At 40.5% G+C, this 12,300-nt stretch overlaps 1 protein-coding gene across 1 annotated transcript; it reads right to left on the bottom strand.

Moving 5' to 3' along the window:
- Positions 1-10,190: 10,190 nt before the first annotated feature.
- On the bottom strand, positions 10,191-11,863 carry purbb (purine-rich element binding protein Bb). The gene has a single exon (XM_044173725.1). It carries the CDS (start codon positions 11,318-11,320, stop codon positions 10,412-10,414), a length of 909 nt encoding a protein of 302 aa, XP_044029660.1. The 5' UTR covers positions 11,321-11,863; the 3' UTR covers positions 10,191-10,411.
- Positions 11,864-12,300: the final 437 nt, after the last annotated feature.

The following is a 12,300-nucleotide window of genomic DNA, read 5'->3' as shown; positions in this document are numbered from 1 at the left end:
CATAACGTAGCTGATATTAGCACCGCGACCAGTTGCAACAGTAAAAAGCTACTTACACAAGAACACATCGGTAATAATAATCCAATAATTTAATCTACTGTATATATAATACTCTGAAATGGACCATTCTACAGTACTTTTTCTTTTAATACTCTAAGTAGAATTTTGAATGCAGGACTTTTACTTGTAACAGAGTATTTTCACATTGTTGTATTATTACTTTTACTTAAGTAAAAGATCTAAATACTTCATCCACCACTGGGATTACCCTGCTGGGGGGCCCCAATTCCCCCCCCTGTGTTCCCCAGCGTGTCAGCTGATTAACTGTGAATTTATTTAAGAATCAGCACCATGAAAGCATAATTATCATGAAAAAAAGATCTGCATACTTCTTCCACCACTGCTTGAGGGCATGACACATAGTGTAGAGTGGTTCTGTTGGTACCAGCCGCAACTTTTGCCAATGGAAACGCGAAAATAACCTTTCTAATGTGTAACGAACTGGACTGGACTGCTTCGTGAAACGCGGCTCTACATTCTCGTATTTAGAAAGTCAGTGGGGTTGGATGTGACCGATCCTAGCGGGATAGTAAAGGACTGCTGGGAGCATGTGTTATAATCCTGGCTTGATTTGGCACACTGCCTAGTGAGGTATTACATTGCTCGCAGGCTGCATTAGTCCACATGTGCTTGCTTGCACACATTACTGCTGCGCTGCCCGGGAGGTGACAGTGGGATGAAAGTGGTGATGGGAGGTCATCGGGGACGTGGAGCTTTCCAGCACGGAGATGAACACATTTACAGTGTAGGAGCATGCATGGAGACTTTGCAAAGTGACAATAGACCTGCTGGCTTGGATAGAGAAAATGTAAATGCTAATTATGGGTATCATATATGTAAGTGGAGCTACAATTATGCCCTCCATTACTGGACTATAATGTAGCCCTTTGAATGCGTGAACACCAGCCTCCTGATACTCTCTTTATTGATTGACTGATTACAAGGTGAGACATTTGCAGTCTGCGTACATTTACTAAGTTACTGTACTTACAACTTTGAGGTACTTGTTCTTTTCTTGCGTTTTTCTATTTTATGCTACTTTATACTACTACTTCACTAAATTTCAGACAGAAATATTGTACTTTTTACTGCACTACATATAGGTCTGTGTTACAATAATATTACACATAAAAACGTATAAGCCTATGAAATACAACGTAACACATAAATACAACATAAATTAAAGATTAAACCAGTGGTTTTCAACCTTTTTGGCTTGTAAAACTCTCTGTCTGCGGCTCCTTGTTACCTTTCAGATGTCTATGAGTTAACAGTTCCTTTCAGTCACTGGGGCCATTTTTCTGCAGAACGAGCACTTTTACTTTTGATAGTTTAAGTATATTTTGCTATATTTTAAATAATGCATACCAAACTGTAATCTGACTGAATTGCTATTTTATTTAAGTTTAGTGAAATACTTCAGGTGGCAGATATTTGAATAACCACTGTGAGTCCGAGCAGCAGAGCGTGAGGCCTGATCCAGAGAGTAGCCGAACAGTGTAGTACAGGCGCACAAACACATGCTAATGTATAAAAATAGATTTGAATAATTTGTGAATTGAACTGTGTACAGAAACTGTGTTTGCGTAACACATTTTGCTAATGTGAAAAGTAGGTTACCAAGAGCTCTACCCACCAACCGCACTGTTCTACATTTGACTGATGTGGTTTTGAGGCTTTCCAATGACGACTATGGTACTACATGTACAGTAGTTGCTTGTTTGTATTTCTGTTAGCAGCAGGATTAGCCATTGTGTAACTTTTTGTCTGTGCTTTAAACCTGCTTTGATTGATTTTCTTTTGGCCACTTTAGCGCAGCAGCACAAAAAGCTGTAAATAAAACCATATAAAGTTGTTATGGCAAACAGTTGTATACTTACACATCCAGCAGACACAGAGACAACATTAGCATTCATTTGAAGTCGTGTTTCTGTCCAGTATTCTCTCTCTTTTAGCTCTGTTTTGGTCTCCACCACCTCCTGAGATAAATATCTGCCTCTTTAGCCACAAGATGTTCCACCATCTTCACCACCAGTCTCTAAGTTTGTCTGCCGTTTGGTGCTCAGGTAGTGTGAAGTAAAAACAGCTGCTGCTGGAAACGAGGTTGATGAGAGCGGTGAGAGTGAACCAAAACAGTGCAGTTGGAGCCGTAAAAACCAAAACAATGAGCTGAAAGAGTCAGGTGATGATTCTCTGTGGGTTTGTGACTACGAGCGACACCTTTCACATTACAGTCATTTGACCCTTTGTTTATATAACAATGCTAAGGGGCTACAGCCATGCTAGCAGCTTTGTGAAGCTGTACTTAGGCAGGGCGTTGCTTTGAGCTAAATGCTAATGTATGCTAAAGCATGCTGACAATGACAATGTTAAGCAGGTATAATGTTTACACTGTTCACTATCTTAGCTTAGCGAGTTAGCGTGCTAACATTTGCTAACTAGCACTTAAAGTACAGCTGAGGCTGATGGGAATGTCATTAGTTTTGTAGAAATTGAGTCATAAACCAAAGTACTGGACAAATTAACATTTTGACCTGATGATGGCGCTAGAGGAAAAGTCAGAGGATCACCAAAGTCATTAGGATTCATCCTCTGGGGAGCATGAATGTCTCTCCCACATGTTGTGCAACTCCATCAAGCAAATCGCTGAATAAGTGATACATTAGGGGCAAAAAGTCACCAATGTTAAAATGTGTGCCAACCTATTTGGTAGGTGTTTCACTGCGTAAATGAACATTTTGACCTGCAGGTGGCGCTAGAGGAAAAGTCAGGGCATCACCAAAATCGTTAGGATTCATCCGCTGGACACCATGAACGTCTGAACTGAATTTCATGGCAATACATCGCATAATTGCTGAGATATTTCAGTCTGGAACAGTATTGAACGATATCACACTGCAGATTTAAGTAGAATAAAGATATTGATTAGACAAACATCAATAAGACGTTTGTTGGTTGCATTTGACCCTCAGCCATGAAGCCTACTGGACACAGGCTAGACCAATCTGGAGTCATGGCTGAATTTTCTCATTGGAAACCATGGAAATACCATAATAAAGACCTAAAAAAAAAAAAAAAAGGCTAGTTATATTTATAGGTTTTAGTCATACTGTAAAAATATTTTACACCTCAAACAAAAGCGTAAAACAACCCTGTTGTCGTCCAGATGCTTGTGGAATTCACTGTGAGTCACTGCGCTGTTACATAGTTCACCTCATACACCGACAGAGAGTCTTTTTATTTGTCTTTTCAGTTACAGCAGCAGCCAGCGTGGAGGATTTGTTAGCTGCAGCAGTGTGCTGTCAGCTCTCATTAAGGACCGCGAGGAGCCGGCCTCTCACCTCAGAGCCAGGGGAATGAGCTTGAGTATGCACAGAGGGCCTCATTAATGGAAGTGCTAGTTGAGTGCCTCTTAGTGCATGTTCAGCTGCACTATAATTTCCAAGAACATGACATGATTGTTCTTACTTTTAAAACTGAACCTCCTGACACCCAACCTGATCTAATCTCTCTTAAAATCCCTTTTTTTTAAATCTGGTCTTGTCTCGGTCAAACGCACTTGTTCCCCCCTTTTTTTTTTTGTTTTAATGAATATTTTAAGTTATTATTCTTTTAGCGTCGGCCTGTTTATTTCAACAACTGTATCAGACAGAGGCTGGTTAGATCCAGTTGTCCGTCAGAAGGTTGCCAACTTTCCGTGGCGCTATAACAAAGCTGTCAAATTCAGACAGCCACCGAAATGGACGGCAGATAAACAGCTGCTCATAGCTGCTACATTTCTGTAATGTTTGCATAAAGGAAACGGAAATCAATCCATGTAGTGTCAAATTTAATGAATAGTGTGAGGAATGATTTAATTTGTACCCTGATTATTGGAGTTTTCTGTGCTATATTTAACTTGCCTAACATGCATCATGTTTTTACGTTTTCTTCAGTCTCACGGTAATCCAGTGACAGTTGTCTGTCCGTCCACGGGTCCACTGCAGACAGCAGCTGCTAACAGCTAATTTGGCTACTTTTAATGGTGCCAATTTGGCAAAATGTAAACAAATATGGCTCCATGGCAACATTATACTTCCTGTTTATATCCCCCAAAGCCCCCAAATAATGGGAACTGTAGTTCCCATACTGAACTGTAGTTCCCATAATTTTGAGCGTGATCATCCCCCAAATGGGTGTAAGACAAAGAATAATAAAGGAGTTATAAAATCATAAAATCTATTAAATTATCCAGATGATGCACCAACCGATATATACAATAATATTCTCAAAGGGTCCATCCTGCATGATGACTACTTTTACTTTTGATACTTTAAGTACATTTTGCTCAAGATACTTCTGGACTTAACTTAGTTTAAAGTATTTTTATGAAGTGGTAGTGCTACTTTTACTCAAGTTAATGATCTGAATACATCTTCCAACACTGTAATTAGGCTTTGAAATCGCCTGGTACAATGTCAAACATGCTGGACATCGCTAGTTCCCAAAAAATGGGACACGCTCCTAAACTGAATATATTTAGGCTTGTGAGGTACGTTGCAAACTGTATATATATTACACCGACCTAAGCATGCATTATTTTGCTTGGCTGAACAGGAATTTATTGAGATCTATGAGCTCTGTCTAATAATCTTGCCCACTTAAAGACGTAATAATGTGCTATAAAACACCACAAATACCACCTTCATACTCATTTTTTGGACTTTTCCATAATCTTTACCTCTCTGTGCCTTAAACAGTTACCCCAGCCCTCTCTAGACACTGTTTAATGTAAGAGGTCACAAGCTGGTTTCATCTTTTGTTGTATTTTATAAGCTTATCTGTTTTTAATGTACAATCGTAATCTAACAAAAGTAACTACGCCCGTCAGACTAAAAGTCCTGCAATCTGAGCAAAAGTCCAGAAGTATCTTGAGCAAAACGTACTTAAAGTATCAGAAGTAAAAGTACTCATCATGCAGGATGGCCCATTTTAGAATATTAGTGTATATACTATTTGTTTATCAACACTAATGCTTGGATGTGCTATTTATATACTAAAATATAACTGTTTTACAAACTGTTTGGTAGTCAGACCTATAGGAATACATTATATTCTATAAACTGATCATATATTTTGTGTATTAAATCTCTATCTACAAAGTAAAGAGTAATTACAGCTGCCGAATAAATGTAGCAGAGTAAAAAGTACAATATTTCTCTTTGAATTGTGGTGGAGTAGAAATCAAATGTAAATACTCAAGTAAAATGTCAAGTAAAAGTAAGTAAAGTACCTCAAAATTGTACTTAAGTAGAGTACTTGATAGACAGACAGACATGCACTTGGTTATTTTCCACCGCTGGACAGCGTTCATGTGTTGGAGCTTGTAGGAGACAATAAAAACAATTAGGGACGAACTAACGAGCCACAACAAACTGACGAGCGGATCTCTCATCACTAATTAGGGAACGAACAAATACACACGAGGCTTACTGCCGTGAACAAAACATCTCTTGTAACTACGTACGCAGTACCTGCCGGCACATAGCGGACTGTGTTTCTGCAGGAGACCCCAGGCAGTGAGGTCCTAATGCCACAGCTGACTCCTTGACCAGGAATGTCAAGTCTGTAGAGGCCTCCCACATCAAAATAGCCAGCATGCCGCGTCAGCACACCCTCACAGCGCACGCATGGGTGCTTAACAGCTGCCAGGTTTACAGAACTACTGAGCGGGGGGCACTGAGGAGAAGTGAGGAGAAAGGGTCCGGGCGCAGAAGAAGAAGAAGAAGAAGAAGAAGAAGCAACAACAGCAGAACAGATCAGCACGAGGGGAGAGGTAGGTGAGGGAATCAAATTACCCTGAAGTCTCCTCTTCTTCGCCCCCCTCCTCCTCCTCCTCCTCTGCTCCTCACAGCAGAGTCAGGAAACAAGTTGGGCTGAGTGCACTGAGGGATGAGGTGGTTCTGGACTGCAGGGTGACCGCGAGTCAACAGCACATCGTTTCGATTTGCTGCGAATTCAAGAACAAGCTCCTGTTGTGTGGAGCTGTTTCCTGCAGACAGTCTGTATTAACGTTAGAGACAGCTGCTGCCAAACAGTGTGTGTGTGTGTGTGTGTGTGTGAGAAGACGGCAACTGTTAAGCATATGCTACCCATACTCTACTGGAACGACTATTTGATACCGAATTCCTATTAGGGATGCAGCTAAAAATTTATTTGACGATTATTGTCTAGAGTAAAAATTCTCTGAAAATTGTAAAAAAATAAAAAAAATAATCCAGTTATAGTTTCCCGAGGTGGCGTCTTCAAATTCCTTCTTTTATTCGATCATCTGTCCAAAACCCAAAGATCAGATGTGACCAGTGGTGGAAAGTAACTAAGTACATTTACTACAAGTACTGTACAATTTTGAGCTACTTGTACTTTAAGTATTTCCATTTTCAGCTGCTTTATACTTCTACAGGCGAATATTGTACTTTTTACTCCACTACATTTGTTTGATAAATTCAGTTACTTTGCAGATTTAGATTAAGAATACAGAATATAATAAATAAAATTTAAAAAATAAATGATTGATTCCCAGGGAGACATTGACAAGCTACCCAGCAGTAAAATAACATATAAAAATATATATAAATACATTAAAATGAGCTCCATCATTACCAGCTGCAATATTAAAGTGATGAACACATGAATGCATCAATAATTATAATCCAGTAATATAATATTCTGAAATGGGCTGTTCTGCATAATGAGAACTTTTGGTACTTTTAGTTTAGGTTGCTGATACTTGTGTACTTTTACAAGTGTAACAGCGTATTTCTGCTCTGCTACTTTTATTTAAGTACGAGATCGAAGTCCTTCTTCCGCTTCTGTATCTGACGAAGAGAAGCAGCAAATCCTCACACTCGAGAAGCTGAAATCGGATTATTTTTGCTTGAAAAATGACCGAAGCTGCATCTGACGTTTAATCTCATTAGCGATTAATCTGCCAAATATTTTCTCGATTAATCGTTTAGTCTGTCGAACGTCAAAAAGTAGCGAGAATACATATACTGCATCCGTCCATCGCGACGTCTTCGAACTGCCTGTTCTGTCCGACCGACAGTTCGAGCATTTACTATCAAACATGACAACAGTACATTCTCACATTTGAGAAGCGGGAAGCTTAAAAACACTGAAATGATTAATCAATTATCAAAATATAGTTGGCAATAACTTTTCTGTCAGTCGACTAAACGATTAATCGACTGTTTGTTTCAGCAATTAAAGTGACTTTTCAAATTCTTTCATGCACATAAAATATGACGCATTGATACAAATCAGCTTAACTTCAACCAGCTACAACATTAAAGTTAATACGTCAATAATATTGATCCAGTAATATAATAACACTGTTATCGTATTCAGCACTTTTACTGCTGATACTTTAAGTACATTTTGTTGCTACTCTTCCTGTACTTTTACTCGAGTTACAAAAGGTACAGATTCATTTTCTCGACTGTTCATTTCAGCTCTAATTCCTTTTACAGTTGAGTTTTATATGCGAAGCCAACAGTAAACATATTGATTGTAAAAAACAAAAAAAACAAAAACGTATTGCAGATAATGTCAAGAATAACTCCAGGATAGTCAAAATGTCACATATGTGGTTTTAACCCGACCAGATGAAGCGGAAAGCAGAACCCGCGGCAGTCTGAGCTCAAAATAATATAAAAACACTGATTGTCGATTCACAGAAAATGAATCAGCAACCATTTTGATAATTGATCCGTCGTTTCAGTCATTTTTTAAAGCGGAAATTACCAAAATTTTCTGGTTCCACTTTCTCAAATGTGAATATCTTGCTTGTCTTCTGTGATTCTGAACTGAACATCTTTTGGTTTTGAACAGCTGCTCGGACAAAACAAGACATCTGAAGAAGTCATCTTTGGGCTTTAGGAACTCGCACTGGGCATTTCCACTGCTTTCAGACACTTTATAGATCAAACGATTGATCGATAATGCAAATAATCGTTAGCTGCAGCCTTAGACCAACTCAACGCGTGGCTGAACCCTTATGGGACGTCTTTCTAAAGCCGTCCACTGACCTCTTCTGTGAAAGCACAATAATCCCGGTCTGGATTTGATATTAATGGATTTCCCAGTAAGGATTTCTCCGTCCCGTCTCAGCGGATCACGCAACGTTAAGGCAAATACTCGGCAAAACACTTAAGAGATCGACAAGCAAAATGACAAAATATGAAAAAGCTGAACACACACACACAGATGCTGATCACTAGGCAGCTATTTTGATTATCGATTAATCATTTCAGTAATTTAATCGAGTAAAAACAGCAGAAATTCTCAAATGTGAACTGTGAACTGGATATCTTTGGGTTTTGGACGTCTGGAAGGAAAAAACAAGCAATTTAAAGACGCCACCTTTGACTTCAGAAAACTGAGACGGACATTTCGCTCTATTTCTAGACATTTTATAGACCAAAGGATTAATCAGTTAATCGATCAAATAATCATCAGAATAATCCACAATGAAAACAATCATATTTCATTAGCTCCTCCCTGTTCACACTCAGTAAAGTAGACCGTGGAACGAAGAGATTATCTTAAGTATGAACAGATATTTAAAAATATACAGTCACAACATTGGGTATTGCATTTAAAGTTGTTTTAATTAAGGAAGTGTTATACTTTCACTGTAAGAAAAGCAAAATGAAAAATAATCTGGAGGTTTGAGTCACAACTTTGTTTTAAGAAATTAACCTTTTTTTTTTATTTTTAAGTCCTGAAATTCCTTTACATAATACATTTTCCTTTATATGTATTTCAAAATATCTTTTGCTGGTTTATACGGTAATATTTTTTTCCTATAAGTAGAATCTCGTTTCAATATAGTTCTCTTTTGAAAAACAAAAAACAAAACAGCAACAACATCCATCAATGTGTTTCTGTCCGGGGTCTTCACGCGTTGGAAGATGTTGTAAGTTACGTCAGAAAACGGCCTGCGGCTGGTCAAGACGGCCGTCTGCCCAGCTCTGACCACGCCAGAGAGGCTGATGGGAAAACGCCGCGCTGACGCTCTGCAGCAGAAGGTCAGACAAGCGCCCCCGTCCAACTGCCAGACATTTGGACCCTTGTAGTGGCATGTGGGAGCAAATGAGCATCGTTAAAAAATATATATATATATATATATATATATATATATATATATATATATATATATATATATATATATATATATATATATATATATATCTGTATGTTGTCCCTGGTGAGGGGGGGGGGGCTCCCACAAAACACAGTCCTCTCCCCACTTCTTCTCAAACACCAGGGATGCTCTGGTGTGAGGAAACAAACTTCTCTTCCTCGCCGAGTGAATGTTGCTGAAAACAATATGAATTATGCTTTGAAAATACTGCCAAGATTGTATGTATAACATAAAACCCAGCTGATCCACACCGTAACTGACTACTGGAGTCAAAGCTTTCGTTCAGTCCGCGAGGCCCCTTGTTGTTTGGGCTTAAAAAAAAAAATTAAAAAAAAAGATAATCCTCTCAGTAACTTCCCCTGACATTTTTTGGGTAATCTTTTTCGATTAACTGCCGCCTGCTGCTGCTGCTGCTGCTGCACAGCTCCGTGTTGTTTGACAGCCGTCCATATGCCGACATATCCGACGCAAAAACATCCAGCAGCTTTCTCTACAGTTCCTCTCAGGTTCATCTGACTGACTTGCGAAAATCCCACAAACTGCCCACTGAGGAGAGACCTGGACCGGAACAGGAATACAATGGATGCTGGTTCTCTCCTTAAATTGGGCAAGGAAAACATCTTAAACTGGTTGAACTCCTCACTCTTTAAATATAAACTATGTTGCGAATAGGAAAGCATTGATTGGCTTCATTTCTAAGTTATAAAAACCAATTTGCTGGTTTTAGTAGGTTCTGTCTCTTTATCTGTCTTTTTTTTATTTATTTATTTTATTTCTTTTACAATAAAGCATAACTCACTTTTCTTTTTTTTTTTTTCTTCAGCCAATGAGATTTGATCTCATTTACACATTTAGTCCACCCCCTCCCCTCCCCTCCCCTCCCCCCTCCTCCCACTTTCAGAGATTCACACAAACCACTCCAACCCTACACACTTTAGGATAATACACCAATAAATTCCCTGCACATGTACTCTTTTCTTTTCTTTTTTGTTTTTTTTTTACGCCACGATACTTTAGCAGGCTATTACAGCACGATGTGTCATGCACTTAATCTGTCATTTCTGCTTCTTCTTTTTTTTTTTGTTGTTGTTTTATTTTGCAAAATACCCCCTATATTGCAGATCTGTCACGTAACTTGACTAACAGCTGTTTCGTTTAGTTTTCTCAGTCGTCATCCACCTCCTCTCCCTCGGACTCGTCCCTCCTCTCGTACATTTTATCCCTCTGCCGCTCCTGGATCTCCTTCATCTCCTCGGCGTATCTGCTGAAAGCTCCTCCAAACTTGCCCCAGGCTTTGAACGGGATGGTGATAGAGTTCCTGTAGCTGGGCTTCACCTCGCTCACGCGCAGGAACACTCCGTATTTGTTGGACCCGACGTCGAAAAAGAACCGTTTGGAGTCCACCATGATGGAGGTGCCCTCGGGAAGCTCACTGTAGCCCCCGGCGGCCATTCTCCCGGCCAGCTCCTCGTCGTCTCCCCCGTAATCATCTATGAGCTTAGCAAGGGCGTCTCTAAACTCTATTAGCCCCTGGGCCGGAAGGGCTATGGTCTGGCCGGCCAGCATGCCGCCCACGGGGCCCCCAACTCCAAAGCCAGGTCCACGGTTTACGGTCTGCCGGATCCGCAGGAACCTCCCCCGCTGGTTCTCCTTCAAGTCCAGGTAGTACTTGCGGTTCTCCCGGACGAGAAACTCGCTCTTGAGAGCTCGCCTGGGCCCGCCGTCCTCACCCGCGCTGGCCTGGGCTATCTGCTCCGGACTGCTAGGCCCCAGCTGGGCGTAGTGCTCGATGAAATCCCCGAGGTAGTCCCGGAACTCCGCCGCCACTGACAGGGAGAGGGTCAAGCGACTTTTGGAGCCCCCGGCTCCTACCTCGGCGATTTTGATGAACCTGCCCTTGCTGTTCTGCTTGACGTCCAGGTAGAAGCGCTTGTTCTGGATGTCAAGGCGCTTGGACGCCAGCTCCTGGGTCTCCTGGTCCCTCTGGAAGTGCTGGAAGCCGCCTCCTCCCCCGCTGCTACCACCGCGCTCACTCCCGCTGTCTCCATCCGCCATCTTCAGCTCCACCACCATTCGGCTTCTGCCCCTCTCGCCTGCGTAGCTGCTTTCTGCGAGCGTGCACTCAGCCAGCGCGCGCCCCCCTTCACGTTCACCGCGGGCGCACTTCGGGGAGTGTTGTGATTGGCCCAACCGTCTGCCACTTCCACGTGTTCACACGGTTACGGCTTCCCCATTGGTTCATTGGTTTGGTCTGCCACACCCACATATGGAATCTCTCATTAGCCATTGGTTCAGCTCGATGTTCCGTTTGCGTACTTCTTGTTGCGCCTGCTGGTTGTGAAATCTCCTTGTTTTTATGACATAATATGTTGAAAATTATGTTTTTTAAATGTTTTTGGCTTCAGCTGGTAAAATGTGTCGACATATCTTGTTTTTCTCCACATCGTTATAGCGGAAAGGAATGCGGGACTATTTCAGGGTCGTGTTTTTACATGTGCAAACATTTTGTGACGTACTTCTAGTATAGTATATTGGCCAAATTTTAATTATAGCCTACTATGTTTTCTGTTATTGCCAGCGATGGAAGAAGATCTTTGACTTAAGTAAAAGTAGCAATACTACAGTGTAAAATACTTCATTACAGGTAAAAGTCTCTCATTCAAATTTTAAGTAAAAGTAGCCTACTCACTATGGAGAAAAAGTGGCTCCTGTGAGTGTTATATCATTATATGTTGTTTTATTGGATAATTAATACCCATGCATTAATGTGTAAGTACATCTCACTGGTGGAGTTGGTCGAGATGGAGCTAACTTAACTGTTGTGTAGTTAAATCTATAATAATGCATCATATTTTAAAAGCTAAGTATTTTTTTTTTTTGTAAAATCTTATTTTGAAAAGTAACCAGTAACTATAGCTGTGAAATAAATGTAATGGAGTAAAAAGTTCCATACTTTCCTCTGAAATGTAATGGAATAGCAGTATAAAGTAGCATAAAATGGAAATACCCAAGTAAAGTACAAGTACCTGAAAATAGTGCTTAGTTACTTCCCA

Source organism: Siniperca chuatsi, linkage group LG18 (assembly GCF_020085105.1).
Source record: "Siniperca chuatsi isolate FFG_IHB_CAS linkage group LG18, ASM2008510v1, whole genome shotgun sequence".
Taxonomy (NCBI): Eukaryota; Metazoa; Chordata; class Actinopteri; order Centrarchiformes; family Sinipercidae; genus Siniperca; species Siniperca chuatsi.
Note: the sequence above shows the minus strand (reverse complement) of the source record. Positions and strands in the feature narration are given on the sequence as shown.

What these genes read in the sequence shown, in the direction of transcription:
- purbb (XM_044173725.1), bottom strand. Translation starts at nt 11,320, where the DNA reads ATGGTGGTGGAGCTGAAGATGGCGGATGGAGACAGCGGGAGTGAGCGC.